Source organism: Rhopilema esculentum, chromosome 1 (genome assembly GCF_057945365.1).
Source record: "Rhopilema esculentum isolate cy_ngs chromosome 1, ASM5794536v1, whole genome shotgun sequence".
NCBI lineage: Eukaryota > Metazoa > Cnidaria > Scyphozoa > Rhizostomeae > Rhizostomatidae > Rhopilema > Rhopilema esculentum.
Window position 1 is genome coordinate 3,037,022 of NC_142815.1, and position 25,916 is coordinate 3,062,937.

The 25,916-nt window shown below is 36.4% G+C and overlaps 2 protein-coding genes across 4 annotated transcripts; both read left to right on the plus strand.

The window, feature by feature from the left end:
- Nucleotides 1-268: 268 nt before the first annotated feature.
- Nucleotides 269-19,677, plus strand: LOC135690383 (cytoplasmic aconitate hydratase). 3 transcript variants are annotated; one of them, XM_065207921.2, is made up of 22 exons: nt 269-405; nt 2,488-2,583; nt 4,326-4,494; nt 4,802-4,939; nt 5,815-5,884; nt 7,904-7,966; nt 9,059-9,085; nt 10,058-10,178; nt 10,572-10,711; nt 11,071-11,242; nt 11,884-11,984; nt 12,349-12,556; nt 13,200-13,404; nt 14,018-14,102; nt 14,382-14,538; nt 15,691-15,755; nt 16,123-16,287; nt 16,754-16,896; nt 17,568-17,715; nt 17,929-18,051; nt 18,252-18,437; nt 19,487-19,677. In XM_065207921.2, exons 1-22 carry the CDS (start codon nt 387-389, stop codon nt 19,598-19,600), a joined length of 2,715 nt encoding a protein of 904 aa, XP_065063993.2. In that variant the 5' UTR covers nt 269-386; the 3' UTR covers nt 19,601-19,677. The 3 variants fall into 3 exon arrangements, with proteins under 3 accessions (XP_065063993.2, XP_065063994.2, XP_065063995.2); XM_065207922.2 differs by having other exon boundaries at nt 9,062-9,085; XM_065207923.2 differs by lacking the exon at nt 9,059-9,085 and having other exon boundaries at nt 270-405.
- Nucleotides 19,678-20,854: 1,177 nt separating this feature from the next.
- LOC135690387 (thioredoxin domain-containing protein) lies at nt 20,855-25,896 on the plus strand. The gene is made up of 7 exons (XM_065207936.2): nt 20,855-21,049; nt 21,633-21,701; nt 23,311-23,360; nt 23,567-23,612; nt 24,235-24,357; nt 24,864-24,900; nt 25,598-25,896. Exons 1-7 carry the CDS (start codon nt 20,889-20,891, stop codon nt 25,739-25,741), a joined length of 630 nt encoding a protein of 209 aa, XP_065064008.2. The 5' UTR covers nt 20,855-20,888; the 3' UTR covers nt 25,742-25,896.
- Nucleotides 25,897-25,916: the final 20 nt, after the last annotated feature.

Sequence of the window (25,916 nt, forward strand, 5' to 3'; positions counted from 1 at the left end):
AGGTAGCATGGAAGTAATGATGTTGGGCAGTTGTCTGAGCATCCTTGTAAGGATACACGGAAGGTCCTGCGTCCTTAGTTACCAACATCTAAGACAATGTTAAATCCAGCTATAATGACTGAAAGGTTGCCAGAATACGATGGTATAAAAACAAACAGTTACATTTTAGACTGTGATGATTCGTGAATGAGAAAGTTTCAGCAATTTTGGGCCTTTTCAAATTCCATTTCAATGCAGTGTCAGTCGTGTTTTAAGGGACCAAAGTCCACTTTTCAACTAGCACGTCTTCCCGCGTCTTCCCGCGGGTTCTATTGTCACAGGGAAACTGTGAGTGAAAGCTGTGCGTGCCAAGGAACACGTTAGTAAGGAGATAAACATCAGGAAAGATGGCTTGCCAAGTCCCAGGTGAGGAAGTTTTAAACGAAGATTATAATCTGCACAATTGTAACGGAATGGTTGACAAACTGTGTGAAAAATGTAACGATGCTCAAATCCTGTATTCACACGCAACGTCGTAGCTGAATTTGGCTTTTAAGATTAATTTTTAACCAATTTTGACCTTTGATTCAATTTTAAAATTTGACATTTCAATGTAATGATTTCGGTAAATACAGAGTTCTGATTAATCTAGGATGTAAATTTTGTGCATTTGTATCATAATTTATCTTTCAGCTTACAAGCTGCACATTTTAGCTTCTACGATCTAGATTTCTAACGGTGCTTTCTCCGGGGTCTACAATTTCAAACTCCTGGTGAACCGGTTTTCAGGCCGTACACTTTTTTTATAACAACCAGTAAATTTAAGTTCAGGCTGACTGTTCTTAATTTTTTCGAAGATCCGAGGCTGCATTGTTCTTAATTTGTTCTTAAATTAAAAGGGTGTAAGCAGTGCGAGTTCTAGCTTTTTCGCTCTAGGGTGGTGTTAAGGCCTCCTTAGATAGCCTTAATTTGCTGACAAATTTGAATATCCAACGAAAAAGCACCCACACCTCGCTTAAAATCCTTGATTTTGAGAAAAAACGTTGTTCAAAATTGCCTTTTGCAGAAGCTCAGCCTCAGCTTTTTCTTAATTTATCTTAACTTTTGACCAATTTTGAGGCTCGTGTTCTTCGACAATTGTTCTTATAAAAAAGAGTGTATTTTGCAGGGGCTCGATTAACACGGATCAAATTGCACCAACATGGGGTTTCCGTATCTTTTTGTTTCAAAAGTTTAATCCTGCAAAATGAATTTCCCTTGTACTGACACCGAAGGACGTACGAGGCAGTTGTTTGAATCTTTTTAGAAATCGTCCCTTTCTTTTATTATCAAACTCCAGGAAACAGGAGGTGCTTACGACATGCTGGCCCAGTATACAGGTGTTTTTACCTGTAAAATTGTAAATGCTTATTCAGAAACTGCTAAAAATAATTCCAGGAAATTACACCAAAGTATCAAGAGAACACAACCTACCAAAAATTGCGAAATTTAGTCCAAAATTTCACAAATACTTCTTGCAACTTGGTTTTCTAGTGTTCTGGTTCTGAAAATAATTGATAAAGCTCATTTTATTGAAATCCCAAACTTTCCCCATATGTAAATCAACTTCATCAATTTACAAGCAAGCTAGACATCTTGCAATGAAAAAACCTCATTTTCTTTTTCTTTAAACCAAAGACGGTCCTGGGGTAGCCACAAAACCTAGATAATGCAAAGTTGCATAACTTTGAGCAATTTAATCAGTTGTATATGCCTCCAGTCTCAAGCTCTCTGTGCTGTGTAATTCTGCTGAAGTATTGGAGATGCAAGTACAAGATGCTGAATGCCAAAATTTGAAGTTGCATACCAAATTTAGTACAGCACTATCATACAAAGCCTTGGTTTGCAAGGCATGTGGTAGGCAAGGTTAGCATGTGGCATCAATTTTTATGGAATTTGTTGAACCATGATTAGCGACTGGGAGTGAAAGTTTCACCCAGAACAATATTGGCAATCAAATTATCTGTGTAAAAGTTTTAAAACTTTATATCAATGATAGGCTGTACAATACAAGCACAAAATATGAACATAAATTTTTTCAAAAGTTTGGACACTTGCCCCTGGTCAGGGCATTTGTCATAAATCTTTTGCAAAAAATTTGACCATGCCAGAAAATTTAGGGGTCCCCTGGGTGCAGTGACGAGTGCCTTGGGTTAACGTGAACAAGGACAAAGGGGATACTCCTGGTGCAACCCTGGTTTTAGTGTCCTTGCAGTTGTAATGGGACAAAAAACCTGTTGGTAAATCCTACTTTGTGCCAAACAATGTCATAATATGAAATTTGGAGTAGCTTCCAATACAGAAGTGTAAGGTGTATTCTGTAAATAAAAAATCTTCCATTCAGCAACACCGTATCAAATCTTTTTCTTATTGTTTTAAACTGTGTATATTTAAATATGATTATTTATATTAACCACATGATAAAGTCAGTGAGCATTTAATCAGTTAAAAATTTGTTCATGCTTACAGAAAACCACCCACTTGGCAAGCTAGTATCATCATTCGACTATGATGGAAGCACTTGTAATTATTTCGATCTGACAAAGTTGGGTGACACCAGATTGGGTAAGCTGTCCTTTTATTTCTTAACTTTGTTGTGGCAAGATGAATCCTGGGGGCTTTTGCTCACTAAGTCCATGGAAGAATAGAGGGCTACAAAGTGAGGGGGCTGAGATCACTTTGATATGTCACGTAAGTGACTCTACTCTCTGTTGCATTTTGGCAATCTGGCGGTACAAAGATGATGAAGAATTTCTCATAATAATCAGTTGAAAACTGAGTCCCATTAGGTTATTTTTCTATGCCCTTGGATCAGATTTTCTTGATTCTAAGTCCTTTATTTGAACCAAAATATTTCCATGTCAAACTCAGATAAATAGCAAATAAACTCAAGGAACACCACAACGGGCCAAGAACAAACAACAGTAAGCACACATAAATCAACTGTGCACTTTTGCTCTGGTGAAGCCTCCTAAAACATTAGCCACGTTCAATTTACATGTGTTTATTGTTGTTTGTTCTCAGCATGATATTTGCTACATTTTATCTGCTTTTCTTTCCAAGAATTCCACTGGAGTCAGTCGAGCAGCCTGCTATTGTGACCTTTCCTTCATTTACATACTCAAATGATATATGATCCAATATTATGCACAAACAGGATTAGTTTCTGGATTAAATATGACACATGTCCGATGTCATTCTTTCATCATGAAGTACCAGCTAACCTTTTATTCTGACCCATGTAGTCACGATTTCTATTTGCTGGTCTTGTTCTGGAGATGAGTCATCCCCATCTTCCAGAGCATGCACTATCCCCTGTTTCAGGGTAATTGCACATGCGCATTACCATTTGAATCCCTGGCAGGGAGTTCAAGAGGTTTGTGACCAGGAGACAGAACAGCTGTGCGAATACTGTTATTAAGGCGCATGTGTCGCTGATTGGTTGAAGACGGTATTATTTTGAAACAATGGACGGAAGGTTTTGTCGCCAGAAATCGTCGTACATGTCTTTTCCATGTACTTGATGCAATATTGAGAGAGCTTTCCATGCATTGTAGGATAGAACAAGAGATTCTGTGTTACATTTTCTTAGTTTCACACCTAATGCGATCATCAAGCAATTTATGACACTCCAGTTAAGGTTTATGCCCTCTAGTTGCTTACAAGCAATTCAAAACCATTAAAAAAGAAACATTTGTTTCAGGAAAAGGAAAATATTTTATGAACAGTAATTCCACACAATAAGTAAACAGCCAAAAAAGTTTTGTAAGTTCACTGCAAGTGACCAAGAAATACATGCATTACAAACCAAAACCTATCTAGCAGTGCCCAGGAAATGTTGCAGACACACACTGTCAACGACGGGCATTGATGAAAGTAGAATACCTTCAGTGCCACAAGCAAACCTCACTTTTGTTGTTTTCCAGAGTTTAAAGGTTGTCAGAGCTTAAGGGTATTGTTTGAAAGTATGGGAAACACATTTTTCTTGACTTTGCTTTGCAACCAGGCAGTTGCCAGAGAGGGGGACAGGGGTGCTGTTCCCCCCAAACACTTTGTCTGTCAGCACAAAAAGGATTTTTACCCAGCAAAATAATGAATTTACTTATGTGTGAATTAAAGTATGGCACTAATGTATGAATTTAGAAATAGAATTCGCTTAACAGCAGATATATAAAAGTATTTTTCTTATTGCCACACCCTTCAAGGATAAGACAGGCCTTTTTCTCAGCAAAAGTAATTTCTGTACCAATTTGAAAAATTTTTGGCTTCGCTTCTGCTTGCAATTGATAATCAAATTCTTTTTTTAGAGGCTCTACCGTTTTCAGTAAGAGTTCTGCTGGAGTCTGCGGTCAGGAACTGTGATAATTTCCAAATATCAACTAAAGATGTAGAAACTCTGCTGAACTGGAAAGAAACACAGTCAAAATCTGTTGAGTTCCCTTTCAGACCAGCAAGAACAATTCTGCAGGATTTCACGTAAGTGTTAAAGATAGCTCACCCACTTTTATTAAAATTTGGTTTTTCATGAACCTCCTCCTCACATTTTTTTAATGGCACCTTTTACCTGACCTCATAGTAAGAGTGAAACCAATTTTAAATTCCATCAAGACAGTTTCTTCAAAAATTTTTCCCTTAGCATATGATTTAGTTGTTATGGGTCTTGATTCTTACCATATTTTCAAACAAGAATGCATTAAAAAAACAAGAATTTTTGTTGATTTTTATGTGTGAAATGTCATGTCCTTGATTTTACTATTTGACCTGTGATTTTTGCCTTTGACAGGGGTGTACCTGCAGTTGTTGATTTCGCTGCTATGAGGGATGCAGTAAAACGACTTGGTGGTGACCCAGCCAACATCAATCCAATCTCACCCGCAGATTTGGTAATTGATCATTCTGTCCAAGCTGACTTTTCGCGAAGGTATACATCCCTCAGTTTCTTAGTGACTTATATCATTTTTGCATGACTTTATCAAGTCCACACTGCTATGGTCTGATCATATGTTGACATTGTACCCTTTCTCTATTTGATCCTTTCTAATCACTATTCGCTAGTAGCTGTCAAATTTTAAATCTTGCTAGTTTTTGGTACATTTTACTTCTATCCAATACCATTATTGGTCCTAATCAGAGAGAATTTTAAACTATATCCCATTTTATTCACCCCTGTTTTTCAAGCCCTTATCTTAAAGGCACCCTCGAAAAATTACGTTGAGTATTATTGAAATTTTGAAAACCTTAATGGAAATTTAACAGTTTTTTCCAGCATCCACCAGAATATCTTCCTAAAAAATCTAAAAAAATCGCTAGTGTGATTCAGGACCTCAATTTTGGAACAAATATTATTTTGGCCTAAAAGCACCCTTCTAATGCGTTTTATCTCAAAAGCAAACCATTGTTGGTATTCCAGTGTTTTGTTTCACTGTTTGTTAAAGTAGACCAATATGTGAAAAAATTTTGTTCCAAAATTTTTCTAACTCTTACAACGCTGTTAAGGTAATCTTAATGAAAAGGACACCCCCATATAATGGATGGTATATCGGTCCCCACTTACTCGTATAAAAGCACTTCTAGTTGGTTCTTCGTAGAAATACCAAACATTGACCAAGAATAAGAAAGAATGAAAAAGGATTTCAGAATCGCAAAGATCCACCATTCTTTCATTTGATTTTTCCATCATACAATATTAATGTTTATCTTTTTACTAGACTTTATTTCAAAGTCTATGCCAACATTCATTCTCTGATATATATATATCTATATGTTTGATTAATGTTAATAATATCTTTCCTGAAGTCCGGAAGCCTTGGAGAAGAACCAGAAGCTTGAATTTGAGAGAAATAAGGAACGGTTTCAGTTTTTGAAGGTAAGATAATTTTCTTTCTCTTAATATTTCTCTGCCAAACGTAAAGGTCTAGTAAAGTTAAGAAATAATTGAAAGACACTGCAAAAATGATAATGTCTCATTATTGAACTTCAATTAAAAGGCTCTTGCGCAACCAGCATGCTTTGCGACTATAGTTCCAAAGCCGGCCTAACGTCTGCATGAAAATAGAAAAACACAATCAATTTTTCTTCGCGTAAAGGACAGCTGTCTTAAGAGTGAAAGAGTCTTTAATGCAAAACTCTCCCTAATGACGGCAATTTAGCTGATTATTTCCAATCAACGCGAAAGCCTGCTTGTTAACGTGATCAGCACTGACTGATTTGCTACTTCAAAATGTCCTCATCTGGAGATATTGCTGCATATATAGTTAAAAATATCGCGTAAAAACGTGAAGAGAATTTCAAAACGGAAGAAAACATCTCTTTGGGTTAAACCATGGAGGCCAAACGACTAAAGTTTGGTTTTTCTGACCCTTGTCAGATAACCTTTCGTCTGGAAGTGAAAAAATAGTTGAGAGTATAAATAAAAGCTTTTTCCTTTTTGCAGCTATGTTTCTTTTTTATCCATTTCGAAATGGATTTTACTGGTAGTAGTTACCACATTTTTAAGTTTTATCAGTTTAAATTTCATGGTAATCATAATATGATCGTTGTTCGTTTTTAAGATTTGGAATATTCAACTTATTCATTCTTTATACTTTCATTTGCCTATAAATTTAACCTGCGTATTGTTTCCACATTTATCGATATCTGTTTCTTGTTTTATATTTTCTTTTGTGTCACATCCAAATCTACTACCATTTCTACCTTTCAAAAGTTCAAATTTTTTCCACTTTTCCACCATTTATAGCTGTCATTGCATTGCTCCATTTTTAAAACAATTTCATCAACTCAAGACCGAAATCTCATTTGAAATTCATTTGAAATCTCCGACTCTTCTAGAACAAGATACTTATTTAAAGCTTTTACGCTCAAGGACTTTAAGAAGCTGTTTCAAGATATTTTAATAGAGTATTTACAGAGTATTCTTCAACTGGAAAAAAACAGTTTTGTCTGTAAACATGTTCTACAGTTTGTTTGCACACCTGTCTAAATTGCGGACCAAATTGGTTTGGGTTTTCTAAATGTAAAAACTTCTATTGTGTGAAAAGATTTCATTTAGGCCTAAAAATATTTATGCTTGGAAAACAGCCTGAGAAACTTAGCTGTGATCTAGCAAGCTGATAAAACAACCAGTTTAACAAAACAGGTTTCAAGTTCTGCGTGTTTGGTTGAAGTTATCTGTTTTATTGGAGCTTCTTGATCTTTATGTAAATTGCTGTCCAATTTACGAGAAACATTGAATAAGTATTGTTTTAAAGTTTAAACAGCAGTCCGTTGAGATATATCTTATAGGGAAACCTGAAACATAGCAATGTTTGCTTTACTAACAAAACAAAAGACTGTTTGTTTTTCGAAACAATAATAAAGTGTTTTAGCTGAATACTCGTCATTCCTGCATTCCATTTTTAAAGTGGGATTCTTGTTTTTAAAAGTTCCTTCTATGAGAAAGATGTTTCTTGCTAGATAATTATAAGTTTTTTACTAGGATCTAAAAATTCTTCATTTGGATATAAAAATTCATATCAGGATAGAAATATTACTGCTTAGGATATAGATGCTCTTTTTATGATACATCCTAATTGGGGAAGAAAAATTCCTAATTTGGAAAGAAAGGTTCCTTTTTGTGAAAGAAAGGTTCCGTATTGGGAATGAAAAGTTCCTTATTGGGAATGAAAAGTTCCTTATTGGGAATGGAAAGTTCCTTATTAGAAGAAAAGAACCTTATTGGGAAAGAAAAGTTCCTTATTTGGGCAGACAGATCGCTACCTGCGATAGATTAGTTCCTTATGTAATTAAGATGGAAAAGTTCGTTGTGAATGAATGAAGTTTGAATTTCACTTCCCTTAAACTATATTCTCTATTTTACTTGTTCTAATTAATTTTTTGTTATTTTCAGTGGGGGTCTAAAGCATTCAAGAATCTTCAGATCGTACCCCCCGGCTCTGGAATTGTCCACCAGGTAGGCCGAACCTCCTTGAATTATCATTGTTCCTTAATTTTACAGAATCTCCTTATATTATATTTGCTCCTTTAACTGCCTGAGCCTCCTTATATTACCGTTGTTTCTTTCGAGGCTGAGCTTCCTTATGTCATCGTTGTTCCTTTAAACGAAATCGTGCAAAGTTTCAAGCTACTACGCGTGTATACTTTGACCAAATGGAGGGAATCGCGGTGAAAGAAAGCCCCCACGCCTCTCAAAAAAGTTTACATGATCATCGACCGTCTTTTTCGCTTTTTATCATCTGCTAATCTAATGTCCTAAACTGCCTTCAGCGTTTAAAAATTCAGCAGGGACGATGGGTAAACCCAAGAATTGAGTATGGGTAGGGCCTAGGTAGTCATTGGCTGACTGGCAAAAGATTCTTGGATGCGATTGCTCCATTGGCCAATCCTACCACTGGTCCTCCCTGGGTCACAAATTGAATGGTATTTTTGGCTCTATTTCATGCAAAGCTTTATCATCTACAAGTTAACGCATGTATAAAGATAGTTTTATAAGGATTGCTTCTTTGCCGGTGTGTCATATAGTGCTCTATTCCGTATAGGCAGAGCTGTACACGCTATTTGGTGTATAGAACAGGACGGTTCTAAGCTGATTCTCCACGTTTCACGCTTAAAGCGATCATCAGGCAAATGTTTAGTTTCATGTATCGGTTTCCTATGAAAAAATCCCGGTCAAAAATTGTTGAGACTTTTCAAGGAAGTTGATATTTTCTCTTTAATTTGAAAAATAACTTTCGCCCCTCCCCCAATTCAATGTTGAATGCATGATTTTGAAGGAGAAATGATAGAACTACAAATCCAACATTGCTTCGGGGGGAAGGGGGGATTCGAATTTACAGGGGCAATATTAAAGTAGAAAATTGCAAAATTTGCATTTTGTTTCAACAATTTTGTCCGGGATTGTAGTATTTACCTCTAGGACCCTCCCTCTAGGGCTTCGAAAATTAAATAAGCCCCCCGGGGGGCTTAATAGAGCTTTTACGGTATATTTATATCATAAAAGATCAGTAGGTCATTGCTCGCCTCTTTTTTCTTTTTTTGAGGAAAGAAGCTGGAGGGCTTAGAAAGGACCAGGGTATGAATTTTTATTTCCTTTTGGAAATTAATATTTCATCCCTTGGTTCTGTGTAAATTTATATTAAAATTTAGGACGTGTCACTGACCATAAAAGGCAATTATTGCCTTTTTAGGAATTCTGTTACGTTGCACGTGTGTGTTTCTAGTAATCTGATTGGCGAATATGTTTCTTTCAATAAACATAGGCCAATCGAAATGATATGTAATGGACATTTAAGTGAAGACTTTTTGCTTCGGAATCTTTTTACCCGTTTTAAAGTTTTATATCTCTTCGTTTCAGAATTCCTCTAGAGTAGACTTTTTTCATAAGAATAAACTTATGTGAACACCGAGGCCACTTTTTCTTAAAAAGTAAAACAGTTTAGTAATATGCACAGTGTCAGATGAAAATTATTAAAGTTGCAAAAACTTTTTAAAAATGTTTTCTTAGGTTCTGAATGCCTCTAGTCTTGACAGAATTCCTATAGAGTTTTTTTCATAAAACGTTTTCTCAAAAAATTTTTTTCATAAGAGCAAACTTTATAAGGGGCTCCGTTTCTTAAAAAAAATAATAACAGCGTAAGAACATGTTGTCCATAAACCATTTAATCTAGAAACCATTCTTTTGAGAATTTTCTCTTGGGTTAAGAGAACCGGGATTTTATTAGGTAATAAACTGTGCTATTGAAATGTCATGCAGAAATGTTCCTTAGTGGTCCTAGAAGAAATTTGTAGTATATAAATATAGAAATATCAATGCGGAATGAGAGCAATATTAAGAAAACATCTGAGTTTCAAATTATCAAAATGATAAGAACGTTGAGTCTCGGTAAAAGATTTCTGGTTCTTATGAAAAAGTGTTTTTAAATAAGCTTGAAACATGTCACTTTAAGCTGATCGACTTTCTTTAATCTTCGATTTTTAAATTGTTTTGTATTTAGCGATAAAGTAAATTTTTTTGGTTGATTTTCAAATTGTTTCTTCTTCTTAGGTCAATCTGGAATTTTTAGCCAGAGTCGTTTTCGAAGTTGATTCAGTGGTATATCCGGACAGCTTAGTTGGGACAGATTCGCACACGACCATGATAAATGGTTTAGGTGTTTTAGGATGGGGTGAGTATCATTTAATCAGGTGATTGAATCATTTAATCGCAGTGATTGTTAAGAATGATTTGAAGAGAATTAGTTGTAAACAATCTTTCGGTGGTACAAAACTTTATAAGCACGAGAAAACCGCTATTGTGTAGACAAAAGGGGTTCGTTTTCACCTTAGAACTCCATTGGTAACATTCTCAATAGGCAAGCGGCACTGATTGGTCAACCTATACAGTCATGTGCTCGTGTTTCTGATTAGCCTATTTCGATCCACAGTGTTGCAAATTTCTGATTTGAATGATAATACCGATTTATGTGAATGATCTCACTTGATTCCAAAGATGTGATTTGCGATTGATCTATTGTTGCGAGTGATGCCAAGTGATTGATTGGTCGTTTGTTTTGTTTTAGGTGTTGGTGGTATTGAAGCGGAGGCCGTGATGCTTGGCCAGGCGATCAGTATGGTTGTGCCTGAGGTCGTTGGCTACAAAATAACGGGTCACGTGGGCAGGTTCATCACTTCAACGGATGTTGTGTTGACCATCACAAAGGTATGCTCTTTGATTCCTGCCTCTGAGAAGGAGATGGGAAAATGTTCAGAAGGGATGTAGAAGCGGAGATAGAAGGGGTGAAGAGGGGAGGAAAAGAAGACAAGTTGAAGGGAGGAGGAGGCTAGTAGCATGGCCAAGGGGTTTTGTTTGGGGTTAGGCTATTAGTCCCTCCCCTCCCCCGCTTTTGCCTTTGTCCTCATAAGTGTTCTAGAAATTTAAATTCCACCATTAAATTCTTTTGTCGCCGTTAATTAATTTCAATTTTTTACTTATTTTTTGTTCGCCATCATCATATTTTGCAGTAAATTTTTTCCTCCTTCTTCGCCAATGTTGAATTTTTTCAATTAATTTTTTCGTAGCACCTTCGACAAATTGGTGTGGTGGGAAAATTTGTTGAATTTTTCGGTCCGGGTGTCTCACAACTTTCAATAGCTGACCGGGCTACTATTTCAAACATGTGCCCGGAATACGGTGCAACTGTTGGTTTTTTCCCGGTCGATGAAATGACTCTTCTGTATTTGAAGCAAACAGGTATGCCTACGTCACTTTTGTGATCATGATCGTAATCAACCCAATCATTATCGTAGTAATCACGATCGTCATCATGATCAGCAGTTATTATCATCAATCATGATCATCATTAATCGTGATCACCAATCATAATCATAATTAATCGTGATCACCAATCATAATCATCACAATCAATAGTAATCATCATTAATCGTGATCACCAATCATAGTCATCATTAATCGTGATCACCAATCGTCATAATCATGATAATCAGCAACCATCATCAGTAATCAATCATAATCATAAATCCTAATCATTATAATCATCATCAAGCTCATCAATGATGAACCTTAATAAATCATCATCAATCAATCATAAACATCATCAGTTATAATCATTACCCAATCATAATCAAAATCACCAATCAAAATCATAAATCACTATAATCACTGATGTGTACATCATAATCAATTATTTACCATAAACAATTATCTTTGTTGATGTACTTTTTTTGCCATTAACTTTGTGGTACAATTCCTTTGCGGGTATCTAGTACCCAGGAAATCTGTTTCTATAGTGTTTTTCTCTCAATTTTAGTTTTAGTTGATTCACTATTTTTTTCCATTAAGAAATCTTTAACTTTTATTGCTTTCTTTTCTAGGCCGAGATGAGAAGAAATTAGAACTGATTGAAGCGTACCTCAAGCGTAATAAACTTTTTAGAGATTACAATAATCCTGAACAAGATCCGATCTTTTCTCAAGTAAGTCATCCATTTCATTCATAATCCTTCAAGATTAAAAAATCTTCATGTCAAGGATTATAATCTGCTTTTAAGATTAAGCATTCTTTAAGAACCGTTCCCTTGTTTAAAAAGAGGCGAAGGAAAAAGGATAGCACAGAAATTCTGTATTGTTGAAAAGTCACGCTTCTCGATCAAAGGTCATATGTGTATTTTATAGGTCAAATGTTAAATTTAAAGATGAGTTCAAAGGTCAATCATGGCTCATAAAAATCTGTAACACTGTAAAGGTGAATCGAATTGTTTTATTATTAAAAGATGTCATTTTCTACAAGATGTATCTATAAATTTGTTAAAAGGTTAAACTTTTCTGTTTTCTTCTCAGATTGTTGAGTTAGATTTAGCAACAGTCGTCTCGTCATGTTCTGGCCCAAAAAGACCACATGATCGAGTAGCAGTCTCAGAAATGAAGACCGACTTTGAATATTGCCTGAGCAACAAAATCGGATTCAAAGGTTACGGATTAAAACCTGAGAAAATCAGTGCAACGGTTTCTTTGGATTACGAAGGAGAGAATTACACCCTTTCGCATGGTGAGTTTATTTCAGCTAACAATCAAGACGGTTGACGTTGAAAATTGGAATCTGCAGGCCACTCCAAGATGCCCTACTGTTGTGTATGGTTTCTTGCAGAAAAGCATTGATAAAAATATGTCAAATTTTTGAAAAATATGTCGATAAAAATGTATCAAAAGAGTTTCATGAAAATTTCTTAATGGTTATCTATTCATGAAAAATTAACAAAAATTGTATTTATTCATTATACATTTAGTTATATTATGTTTATTTTTGTCTGATATTTTCACTGTTGTATATTATAACTTAAATACGAATCTTTTTTTTTGCAACGTGATGTTTTCCTCAAAGTCTGATTGATCAATATAACCTTAACCAAATGTGAAAATTCTCGAGACCGGTTTCGTGACGTAATCAAATTTGAATGTATGACATCATCAAATTGAGTTTATGACGTCATCAAATTGAATTTTTGTTGTCGTCAACTAATTCATGACGTCATCCAACTGAATTTTCGACGTCATCAAATTGAATTTATGACGTCATCAAATTGAAATTCATGACGTCTTTAGATAGGAATTTATGACGTCATCAAATTGGAATTTATGACGTCTTCAATTCATCTGTTGACATGTTTGAATATATGTACATTCACTCATAGGCTCTGTTGTGATTGCTGCTATTACAAGCTGTACCAATACGAGCAACCCTTCTGTTATGCTTGGCGCTGGTTTGCTTGCCAAGAAAGCAGTTGAGTTAGGCCTAACGACAAAACCGTACATCAAAACAAGCTTGAGTCCAGGGTCTGGTGTCGTCACGTACTACTTGGAGGAGAGCGGAGTCAAGCAGTACCTTGAGAAACTTGGGTGTGTGCCTGTTGTTTTAGTTCAATTTTTTAGTTATTAAAGAGCCATTGCTAACCAGAAGCCTTTGCGATCTATGATAGTAAATTGAGCAAGTTGTCACAATGGCGGCTTCCACGGGCCATCTATCCTTGTATTTATAGTGTCATTGCATTACCATTACAAAGCCTGGCGTGGAACTCCGCATGTCATATTTCACACCAATATCCTTTGTTCTGTTTTTTTTCACCATTTATAGTAATTTTAGACGCCATGGTGTAACAGGCCCCAATTGAAGTATGGAGACAAAGTGATTCTTACCAGAGAAGGAAGTGGACCTAAAATTTCTGCAAAATTGATCTTTTCAAAAACTATTGTTGATTGTCTTTTCCTCAGCTAGGCCATGCTGACCATTTGATAGTCTAGAAGTAATCAGTGAAAGTAACTGTGGGTCCTTTTAAAGCAATGCTTGAAGGCTAGCAAGGAGATTTTCAGCATTATGAAAAGCTGTCGGAAGAAAGTTCATATCACCATTACAATCAGTGATCGATCATCAATCTTTAATCATTACCATCAGTGATCGATCGTTAATCAGTGATCAACCATGCATCATTAATCACAATTTTTATCTCCACAGATTTGATATAGTTGGTTATGGGTGTATGACCTGTATTGGCAACAGCGGACCATTACCGGAACCTGTTGCAGAGGCGATCGAAAGGGTATGTTTCTAAGAATCTTCCCCATTTCTAAGAACAACATTAAAGACGCGGAAGTAGCCCTGAACGCAAAAGAAGTTCTAGATGTAGATGAAGCTGTCGACGGAAGATGAACTTCTTGATGTTCCAAATTTTCTTTCCTTGGATCAGAAAATCGTTCACTCAATTAATTTTTTAAATTTTTTCAACTGCTAGCTAAAGTCGTTGAGGTATTGTTTTATTTTCAACCCCGTCCTGTACAGCAATTGGTATAAATTTGCATGTATTTGGTTATATCTCCAGGGGGATCTAGTGGCTGTTGGCATTCTATCTGGCAATCGAAATTTCGAAGGAAGGATTCACCCGTTGACACGTGCTAATTATCTTGCATCACCGCTCCTTGTGATAGGCTATGCGCTGGCCGGAACTGTAAACATTGATTTTGAAACAGAACCTATAGGTGAGTCTTCTCAAATACGTCGATACCGTAAATCCTCCAATTGCCCCCCCCCCTCGAAAAAGCCCCCCCTCGAATAAGCCCCCCTCGAATAAGCCCCCACCCTAGAACCACAAATTGTCAAAAAGCCCCCCCCGAATAGGCCCCCACTGCTACCGTAAATTTTCAAATTGGACCTCTCAATTTGATGATTTTTGCCATCTTAGGTCGCCTATGGCGTTTTATTGAATTACCACAACAAATTCATACTTTTGGTAGTAATTAATTAAATGCTCATAAAGAAATTTCTACTAAAATAAACGAGGTCTTTAAATAATGTCTTCTTAATGTCAACAATGATTCTATAAGCCCCCCCTCGTATAAGCCCCCCCCCTCGAATATTCCCCCATCCAAAAATATCAAAAATAAATAAGCCCCAGGGGGCTAATTCGAGGATTTACGGTAATCCCTTCGTTGCATAATAGGAAGTAGTCTGAATCTTCTCATTTTGGATGGGGTAGGGTGGTGTTTGTCCCTGGTTGAGAGAAATTCGAATGGGGTATTTTAACGACTATAGTATTTCTTCAGTGCTTCATTTCCCAGTAAGATGTTTCGCGAAGAAATGTTTCGTTTCTATAAATCTCTATCAAATTTTCCATTAAGGCCCATTTTTCAGTTTCAGAGTAAACCCTCACATGAAAATAATTGCAGTATAAGCCTTTTAGTGTTTGCAACCACGTTTTCAAGAAAGAAATTTGGCGAAGAGAAGCCCTTTTCTGGCAAAGATTTCAGTGGGTAAAAACATGGGTTAACGGGTAAAAAATTCTTGCCCAAAAGAAATTGGTCAGAAACTTCATCAAATTAAGATTGGAAGAATCCCCTGTAGTAAAATGCTTTTTAGGTATATATCACTTTGAGGATAATATTTTCTCGAATGAAAATATTTTCTTTGGAAGTAAAGTTTTTGTAATAACTTTCGCAGAGAAAAATTTCACTAATGCAAATTGACCTTGTCAAGATTTCCCATCTGGATTAATCAGTCAAGTCAATCTGGATTAGCTAGGTTGAACAACACAGATTAAGTAATATTGAGAATCCAGATGAGGTTTTTTAATCTCTAAGACATCTTTAATTTGAAATAAACATATTTCAAACATCTTTTTGCTTTTCTGAAAGGTACATCAAAAGATGGTAAACCTGTTTATTTAAGGGATGTTTGGCCAACCAGAGAAGAACTTTTGGTATGTATTAAATGTTATACATATTATGTTATATATTTTAATCCCTTTTTCCTTCAATCTTTCGTGTCCAGGAGTCTCTCTTTCTTTTTCTTTAATCTGTCTTGATTATCTTCTTTGTCAATTTCGTTTTGTGTTACTAGGAACCTTCTTTAATCTACCCATCTACAGCCAATCCACTTCATAGTATCCGTTGATCCAATATATCTATGCAGAATTTTCTTATTAAGAATAATCAGTCAACTCAATCTGGATTTTTAGATTTCTAGATTAGTTTGTTCAGCTCAGATTTTCTAATCTGGAGATCCAGATTAGATATTTTCTTCAATCTAGGTAATCCAATGAAAATCTTGATTTTTCTCTATTTCAGGAAACTGAAAGGAAATTTGTAATCCCAGCAATGTTTAAAGAGGTTTATTCCAAAGTTAAGGATGGGAATCCGTCTTGGAATTCACTAGATGCTTCAGATTCGCTGTTGTATCCATGGGATGAGAAATCAACTTACATAAAGTCGCCGCCATTTTTCGATGATATGGTAAGTGAGGTCATCAATTTCTGACAAGGACAACAACAAACCTATGCCCTCGCCCACAGTAGAAATTTGTCGTTTTGTGTGAATAGAACAAGCTAGTATGTGGAGCTTCCAAGTATAACCAAGGTCTATTGAGTCAAAACACATTGAATCGCTAAACACTTAATCACTGCTAATCACGGCTATTACTAAATCACTAATCACTGATCACTTCTGGCTTTTCATGGTACCCCTTGTGAGTACGGCCAAAATCAATTATTTTGACTGCATGCTTGTTAATTTAATCTTTTATAAAGTCTGATATATCTTATTGCTGTCATTCTTGTTTATCAAAATTTTGAGATTTGCCAATTCCTTTACCACACGATAATTCAAACTTTGCATAACTCCAATGATATTTAACTCAGCTATTCTTTGGACAACAACAGTAGGCCCAAAACCATCCAGATTTTTCTGTTTTTCTTTCAAGACTAAGGAGGTTCCACCACTTCGAGGTATTGAAAACGCCAGGGTTTTGCTGAACTTCGGCGACTCTGTAACCACCGACCACATCTCCCCGGCTGGTAGCATTTCTAGGAACAGTCCTGCAGCAAGATACCTTGGATCACGGGGGTAAGTATCGCTAAATTGTGTCAAACACTAAGCTTGAGGTGAAACCAACCTCCTGGCCATGTGGACTAAGAAGCAACAGTTTCATCAAACTTTATTCGACTTTAAACTTTCCCTCTGGGGGTGTGGGCATCAATTTTGCTATGTTCAACAGAAAATGTTAGTTTGTACACCACCTCTCCCACTGTATAGGCTAATAAGCTATAAGACTGACTCTGATTCCTCTCTCAGCACTGGCAAACCCATGAACGGGAGCACGTGGATGACTTAGGCCACAGGAGGGTTGACTTGCCTTAATTAAGCCTAAACTTAAGTTTTGAGGGTTGTCTTTGCATGAGTTTATGACTAACGGATTAGTTTTTCCCGGCTCGTGGACGGCCCTCAGTCCATTCGTCTGAAAATGAGTACCTAGTTGAAACAAACTATGGAGGTAATAGCTACATGGAAAGGAACTCGCCACCCTACCACAAAATGCTACAAAATGCCACGGCTCAAGACGGTGCGTCCCTAACAGCGCATTCCCGAATGTTCGATATCAAATAAGGGATTAACTTTTACCCTTTTTAAGTTTGTTTTACACGTTTATTGACACCACCCCGAAAGCCCCACCCCTTTATTTAAGTTTGACTCCGACTGAAAATCATGTATTGTAATGGATTTGTATTCGCCATTAGCTTAACACCAAGAGAGTTCAATTCCTACGGGTCACGCCGAGGAAATGACGCGGTAATGGCACGTGGTACGTTTGCTAATATCCGATTGGTTAACAAATTCCTAGACAAAGCTGGACCTAGAACGAAGCATTGGCCGTCAGGAGACATGGTGAGTACAAACTTAAAATAATGATAAAGGTTATCAACTTGGTATCGAAGAAGTGGCTTAATAGGGGTGCGTGTATTGTGAATTCTCAATTAATCCCCCAACTTCGAATTAACCCCGCCACCTGATTGCACATTCCTTCGGCCTAAACTAACTTACAACCATATTCGATGACGAATCGTTCGCATGGTAACGTAACTCTTTCCATTCTTCCAGATGGATATATTCGATGCCTCGCAGAGGTACCTACAAGAAGGAAAGCCCATGGTTGTTTTGGCGGGAAAAGAGTATGGATCTGGATCGTCACGTGACTGGGCTGCGAAGGGGCCTTGGATGCTGGTTTGTAGTTCATCATAACAATCATAACTTTGCGTTTCTTATTTTCGCTGCTGCAAGATGTAAAGAATTAAAAGCAAACTGCAACGGCCCTCCCCCCAATTCCATTACAGCCACTGATTTTTTCGTCACATTGCATGCTACATAAAACCTCACTCTTCCTGTCGATTCCAGTCAGTTTTTTAACTTCTGTCTTGTTTCAGGGTATCAAAGCAGTGATTGCTGAAAGCTTTGAGCGAATTCACCGTAGCAATTTGGTTGGCATGGGAATAATACCACTGCAGTATTTACCGGAACAGAATGCTGAAACTTTAGGCCTAACCGGGAAGGAGATGTTTTCAATTGAAATAACTCCGGATTTGAAACCTGGACAAAATGTCCTGGTTAAGGTATGATGTGCTTTATATCTTCTTGAATGGAATTACGAGATGCGTTGTTACTTACGGTTTTCGAGTTGCGAGGTCCATTACGATTTGCGAGTAGTTAGTTAGCTGCGAGATAAAAGCAAAATTTATCGATTGTGAGTGACAAGATGTGTTGTCCTTTACGAGCAGTGAGTGGGCCACGAGAAGCGCTATAATTTACGAGTTACGAGTGGAGCTTAGCGAGTTACTAATTTAGTGAAATACACTCATTGTTTTTATAAGAAACTGGCTATGAGAAACAAGTACTGGACAGTCAAAAAAAATTAAGAAACTTCATTACTCGAAGCAAAAAGATTAAGAAACTATTAAATTGTGATAAAACTGAGAAGAAAGAAATTTTATGAAATCCAAGAACATGATTGCCCTGTTGGCCTAGAAATTAAGACACAAGGGATAAAAATATACTTCCCACGTCTAAATACAGCATCAGAACGGAAGCGAATCTCTTGATGTGATAATCTAAAGATCACGAACATTTCATAACATCATTCATGACATCATAATTAAGAAACTTTTAAGAAACAATGAGTATTGAAATTTCCAGAACATTAAGAAACTGGAGTACTCAACATCGACCTTTGTTTCTTATAAAAAATTGAGTGTAAGGTTTGATTCTGTACAAATGAGTGTATTTTTTGTATTTTACGAGGTCCAGTGTTCAACTGTTGATACCTTAAACCAAACAAAATAATCTCTTTCGAAAAGTAGATTTAAATCTTAATAGAATACGTTATTCAAAAATAATAGTTTTCAAAACTTTATTTACGTTTGGAAAGTTACGAGTTTCGTAGTATTTACGTGTTGCAAGTTACAATTTGAATGAGAATTACGTGTTGAAAATTACGACCCTAGCAAGTCATTGTCAATAAAATCTGCTTGAGACGACTGACCCATTTGTACAGCAAACAAGACAACATGCGTGCGCATTATATTCCTTTTAAAGAAGAAAGTTATTTTTTATTATTTCTTTAGCTCTCCCATATTAACTTGCAACATTTTCCTTTCTCCTCCAGCTTGATGATGGCCGATCGTTTGAAGCCAAATGCAGATTTGACACCGATCTTGAGCTGATGTACTTTCAACATGGTGGCATTCTTAACTACATGATTCGTAAAATGCTTCAATAGATACTGAATAATTAGCATAAGATAATGGAATAAATTGTCATATTTAATATTATTGTATATCGTTTCCTTACAGTTGTTGTCTGTCTCTTTAATTCTGTTTCTCTGCAATTTTTTACGACCTTGGTTAGGCCAACATCGGCTATGTGACGTTTAGGCCTACATAGGAAAGGTTTTTCTCCTGATTCAGTCATTTATTGTATGTTTACAACATCACTGTTCAGGGCACGAAAGGTTGGCTACCAAAGATTTAGGATAAGTGGTACGGGAAGTTACGTGAAGCCGTTATTCAAGGCAAGTACTTATAGAGTTCAAAAGTGATGACGTCACAAAAATCTTTTAAAATTTCAAATTTGGAACGCAAAGTCAGAAGTATTTTTGTGATACCTCTAGATGTGTGGCAGCTTTTGAACCTGTTACAACCTAAGGGAAAATTCTTCCAAATGAGCACAGATTTTCCAAATTAAGTTACATTAATTTGGTCTTGGTTCTATGATATATTAACCAAGCTTAAAGGCAATCTGTCTCGTTGTGGATTGGTTAACGAGAACAATAGCTGGAACAATAGCCTAAACACGATTCCAGGGCTCCGCCATATTTTTATAATGCGATAAATTAAAAGGGGACTGGGAACAATAAAAATCCCTTTGTTCTTATAATCAATCAACGTCGTGACAGATTGCCTTTAAAATGCAGTAACCTTTTACAAAAACTTCGGTATTCAATTGTTTTCGTTCAGGCAATAGAGGTCTTGAAAAAGAGTTGCTATTTTCTGATGGCATAAAAACAAACTGAAACATCAATGTCTTAAAGCAAAGCGCAGATTCTAAACTGAGGCACGATTTGCTAAAAAATAAGAACAACGTAAAAATATTATCATCTTTAAATGAAAAATGAAAAAAGTATTGTATTTTGAAAACTTTGTGTTGGCAAAGCCCAGCCTACAAAAAGGGTTGAATTAGCAGGGCCCTCAAAAACAAGAGGGACAGAGAGGGCTGAGGGGACTGGAGCCCCCAATAATTGTCAACATGTAGTATATTTCCTTATTAACAGTGTACTGAATGAGAAGGAGGAAAATGGGCAGCCCTTAGATTTTCTACTCCGTGACAAAATTCAATAAAATTTCATGTGCCATATATTTTCCTATACGCAGATTTAATTTGTTCTTCGTACCCCCTCCTCCCTCTCTCGGGAGTAAAAGTTACCCCTAATTCCTTTCAAACATTAGGAATGGTCGTGTCGCTGCGAAGGAAATAATGCAACGACAGCAACACGTTCATTCTAAACAAAGATGGCGGCCGTGCAGTACCTTTCTCTCGTGGTTGCTTTTCTCTTTTGTCAAGCATCAGGACAAGATGAACAAACGAAAACAATCATTTTAGATGATGATAATTTTGAGCACCTTACCCAAGCATCAACTGGAGCGACAACTGGAGACTGGCTTGTGTTATTGTAAGTTTTGTTTCCTTGCAAAAAATCCATCATCGCATTTGTACACACACTACACCACACATATTTAATGAAAACAAATACTAAAGGTAGCTATGCCACTTTTAGAAAATACCCTTTTTGCTGTAAGTGTGTCCGAGATTGTCAATTTTACGTTTACGTGTAATTTCTGCACTTTTGTTTCTCCCCTCCTGTCTCAAATATGTCATTTTCATTCCAAATGTGTGCTACTTACTTGGTAGGTGTGAACCGTTATTTTCTCATTTTTGTGTGAATGCCAATGAGGTAAAAAGTTGCATTGCAGACCAAGTATTTGAACAAACAGCAATAAATCGATGGTTCAGGGTGCATTAACTGTAAACTGTACACCAAAGGTCCACAGGGGCATTTGTTTAGGTACGCTGAACAAATGAGTATTAGTAAACCTGTAAATATTGTACACCAGACAAAGATTAATTGAGAAAACTGTGGTGAAAACTGTAACTATGTACGTTGACGATCTAGAGTTATGCATGCTAAACAGTTTTTTAATGAGTTGTTTTTTCTAAAGAAAACTTTGCGTGAGTATTTCCATTACTTTTAACAGTACAAAAAATGGAGATGATTGTTTAAAATGTGCTGAAGCAAAGGATGTGTTTTCTTCACTCACTGAAAGGTATTTGTGAAGTTTCAATTTGTGAATTTTCATATTTTCATCTTATTTTATTGGTAAAGGAACCTTCTGCCAAGTATTGTTTTTATGTGCTAACCGTGCAAGAGAAAAATGATATTTTTCTTATGTAAACTTCATTTTGATTTTATTTTTTAAATTCCACTACCTACAATTCAGTTCAGTTCAGTTCATTTAAAAATTCCACTACATATAATAAATTCAAAGATTAATTACAACTAAAATACAAAAATGAAAAATATAAAGAACAAAAAACCAGGGATAAAATTATTGTATGTAAAGGAATTTTTTAAAGGAGGAGCTCTCTCAATAGTTAAATTAATTGAGGAGAGAGCACCCTCTATTCTTAAAAGCCTACTATCAGCCTACAATAAAGCCTACAATCAGCTACAACAATTAAGAAGTACAATAATTATAACTAAATATAAAGGTATACAATATTAAATAACACAAATCTAGTAGGTAGTAAAATTCTTAAAGGAGGAGCTCCCTCAGCAGCTAAACAAATCAAAGAGAGAGCCTCTCCAACCACCCCTCCCCCCCCCCCAATTCTCAACTGCTGTAGTATGTTTTAAAATGTAATATTCACGAAACCCAACTTTTTGGCTGATAGAGTTTTGAAAATGTAAAATTGAAAACTTTTCAATTAAGTGTGGAGATGCAAAGGCTTTTACAGCATATCAAACATACAGGAGTTTTCCTCAACAACCAAAGAAGCTCATGCAATCCTTTTCGTTTAGTGCGTGCGATTGCACACGCCTGCACACACACAAGTTAAATTGTGCGTGCTTTTCATCACACATGCAAACAGGTGTTTTTGCAGTTTTCTGTTAACATCAATTTCCTGTGGTCTTATGATTATCCTTTTCCCTTGTTACTTGATTACCACTTTCGACCACAATATGATTTATCCAATTTTCGGAAGTGATTTTTGGCTTTTGACTGAATGCTCCTTTCAACTTAGTGGCTCGTCTTTCAGCTAAGTCGCCATTAGCATGTTAAGTATAATAACTGATTTCTTGTCAAAACTTAATTGTGCCCTGAAAGCAAGTAGCTGTTGGCAACAATTTTTATTTGCTCTTGTAATTTTGGAGAGTGACGACAACTTTTGAAAGATGGCTGCTAAGGGCAACAGGTTTTATCAGGTTTGCACTTCAAATTTTCTTACAAGTGCGATTGCAGGCACAAATTTGTTTACATGTGCGATTTGCCACACATGCATAATTTTGCTCACTAAAAGGACTGCCCATGACGGAACAGAGCAAAGTGCCCCCAGAATACCAACAGGGTAGCCATCCCCACAAGAGAAATCTCTCATCCCATCAGCAACCCATAGAGGTCACCCAACCTGATCTAGAAAAGCTTGCATACAATAACATCCCTCTAAAACTATGGTTTCCATTTTGTTCCTTTCACAGAACGTAAAAGCACACAGAAAATTTCCTCCTCACTGTATTTACAGTATAATTTCAAAGGGTTAATAAAGTACTGATGAATCTTGTATTCTAAAGTTAGTTGTTGTTCAGATTCTAAGAGCTTAATTATTCATTATGGAAACCCAACAAAGTTGAAAATGAAATATATTTCTCTTCAGATTAAGTACAAGACTCAATGTTGCTTTAATTGATGCTCAGAAGAATCAAGGTTTGTTTGTAAACTTCTTATTTTTAAAACTCACTAACTAGATAAATAGCCAACAAACTAACTGAGTAATTAACTAATTAAGTAGCTAGCTTACTAACTAAACTAAATTATTTCGTTATTTTATGAATTAAAAAATGGCCAATTATTTAATGGCATTTAATCATTGAATTTTCAAATCAAGTAATTTTTCAAAAATTTTCCCGAAGGTCTTCTTCGTCGTTTCAAGATCAATACTTTTCCATCTATCTACTTGTAAGTTTTTATATATTTTTTCATGTCTGTAAATTTACTGTATGTTAATCCCAGGCAGTTACATTTGGTCCCATGAATCTGTGAATTGCAACCCCTTGTATATGCCCTTTCCTCTTGAATAAGCCCCCTCCTCTTGAATAAGCCCCCTCCTCTTGAATAAGCCCCAGTTCTTGAAGGAAAAACTTGATAGGGCCCCAATCTTGAATACGGCACCTCCCTATTATGACCATCATTTTATAAGTTTTTTTCATATGTGTGGTTTAAATAAGTTACCGTGCTTTACAAATGATTTAATTGAATTTATGACAGAAAATATTTGCTTTAGATGTATATCTACAGGTTAATCTATATGAAATTTTATAATCTTTTATTCAGGGAGAAAGTGGAGGGTATTGTCCTCGCCCCCTGTAACAAGCCAGACATGAAACAAAATAGGACTTTAGAATACATCAATCTTCACCACCATAACACACATAAAAAGGGCCTAACTTAAAACACGTGTAAACAAAGATAGAGCCTAAATTTATTTTATGCAGATATTTGATTCTGATGTTCAGAAGGGATAACACCCCCCCCCCCCCTAAGGCACATGAATTGTTTAATGGTTTCTTTCGTTTGCTAGCTTCCGTCATGGATTTCAGTTCGCATACCTGGGATCAATTGATCAGACAAAACTTGAGAATTTTGCATTGGGTGGATACAGAGATGTACGGAAAGAAGCTGTGACAAAACCACTCAGTTCTTTGTAAGTCGTATATCAATTAATCATTAATCGTCCTCAGTTAATCATCATCATAATCATTATCATAGTCACTGTCAATCGTCAGTAGATCATCATCAATCAGTGATCAATCAATCATCAATCAGTCATCAGCCGTACAGCCATCAGCCGTACAGCCATCAGCCGTACAGCCATCAGCCGTACAGCCATCAGCCGTACAGCCATCAGCCGTACAGCCATCAGCCGTACAGCCATCAGCCGTACAGCCATCAGCCGTACAGCCATCAGCCGTACAGCCATCAGCCGTACAGCCATCAGCCGTACAGCCATCAGCCGTACAGCCATCAGCCGTACAGCCATCAGCTGTACAGTCATCAGCCGTACAGTCATCAGCCGTACATCGTGCCTGCCTTGATCTTCCATCTCAGTTCTATCGAAATTGAAAAATTGTAACTCAATTAATAAGTAATGAAGATTCTCCCTATCTATCTTAATAAAATTGTCTTAATTTGTTTTACCACTTTCTATAGTGACATCTGGCTAGAAGAAACAACTCAAGAAATCATGGTACGGGCACAGCGTTATACATACCTTATAATTTTAGCTTTATATGTTCTGCTCCAAGTTGCAATTCAAAGGACTTGATTTAAAATTGGAAGAACGCACTAACATGGGTCCTTTTCCTAAGCAGAAGAGACCTTTAAATGTCATATGTCACTAGCTGGTAATGCTAGAACATAGAAGGAGCATCCAGGGAGCAGGGGGAGGGGCGAGTGCACCTAACTAGAGAGACCAAGAGCCTGTTTGCAGCTAATGGAGGTCTTTTTGACTGTATGTGCCCCCCTGATGTGTCATCCGGAGATAAAGTGCCTATTTGCAGTTAATGGAGACTTTTTTGCCTACATATGTGACCCTATGACTTTTAAATATTTCCTAGTCTATACGCTAGGAGTTTCTGGATCTCCGGAGGTGGAAAGCAATGAGAAAGGGGCGGGAGGAAGTGTTTCAGTATGTGTTATGCACAAAACCAGTCATTGATAAATGTATGCAAATGACTCCCTGATTTTTAAATCATTCTGATCTAAAATCTGTTAAAATCTTGGGTGCCTAAACACGTTGGATTTCTCATTATTTTCGTGCCTAGATATAATAAGCTTTACATAAGTTTCCATTGTCACCCTTTTTGCGCTTCCTAATTTCCAACTATCTTCTTTCTCTATTTATGCTTGCAATATAACACTGATTGACGTTCCTCTGACCCTAGGTGTCAATTAAAGAACGAAAGCTGCCATCAACTTCAACTATAGGCATTGCGGCTGGGACATTTTTACTCTGCCTCGCATTTCTGTTTTGTTGTTGCTCTGGTACGAGGCCGGAGCCTGTTACACAAGCAAAGAAACGTCAGTAAAATAAATCTTGCACAAATAATAGTTATTATTCATAATAACAAAATAAATTTGATTAAAATATCGAAAGTTTCCACGAAATTCTGTGTGAAGTATTTGTTTGTTAGTATAAAAGCTGAAAAGATTTATCTGCTAATTTGAGAGCTGTCTCTAACTGTATTCTGTTGCTTTCGCCGA

What these genes read in the sequence shown, in the direction of transcription:
- LOC135690383 (XM_065207921.2), top strand. An exon ending in GCTCTGGAATTGTCCACCAG is followed by an intron (nt 7,967 to 9,058) that starts GTAGGCCGAACC and finishes TTTTGAGGAAAG; the next exon opens with AAGCTGGAGGGCTTAGAAAG. An exon ending in TTGTGTTGACCATCACAAAG is followed by an intron (nt 10,712 to 11,070) that starts GTATGCTCTTTG and finishes ATTTTTTCGTAG; the next exon opens with CACCTTCGACAAATTGGTGT.
- LOC135690387 (XM_065207936.2), top strand. Translation starts at nt 20,889, where the DNA reads ATGGCGGCCGTGCAGTACCTTTCTCTCGTGGTTGCTTTTCTCTTTTGT. An exon ending in TTTTCTTCACTCACTGAAAG is followed by an intron (nt 21,702 to 23,310) that starts GTATTTGTGAAG and finishes ATTTCTCTTCAG; the next exon opens with ATTAAGTACAAGACTCAATG. An exon ending in AAACAACTCAAGAAATCATG is followed by an intron (nt 24,901 to 25,597) that starts GTACGGGCACAG and finishes CTCTGACCCTAG; the next exon opens with GTGTCAATTAAAGAACGAAA.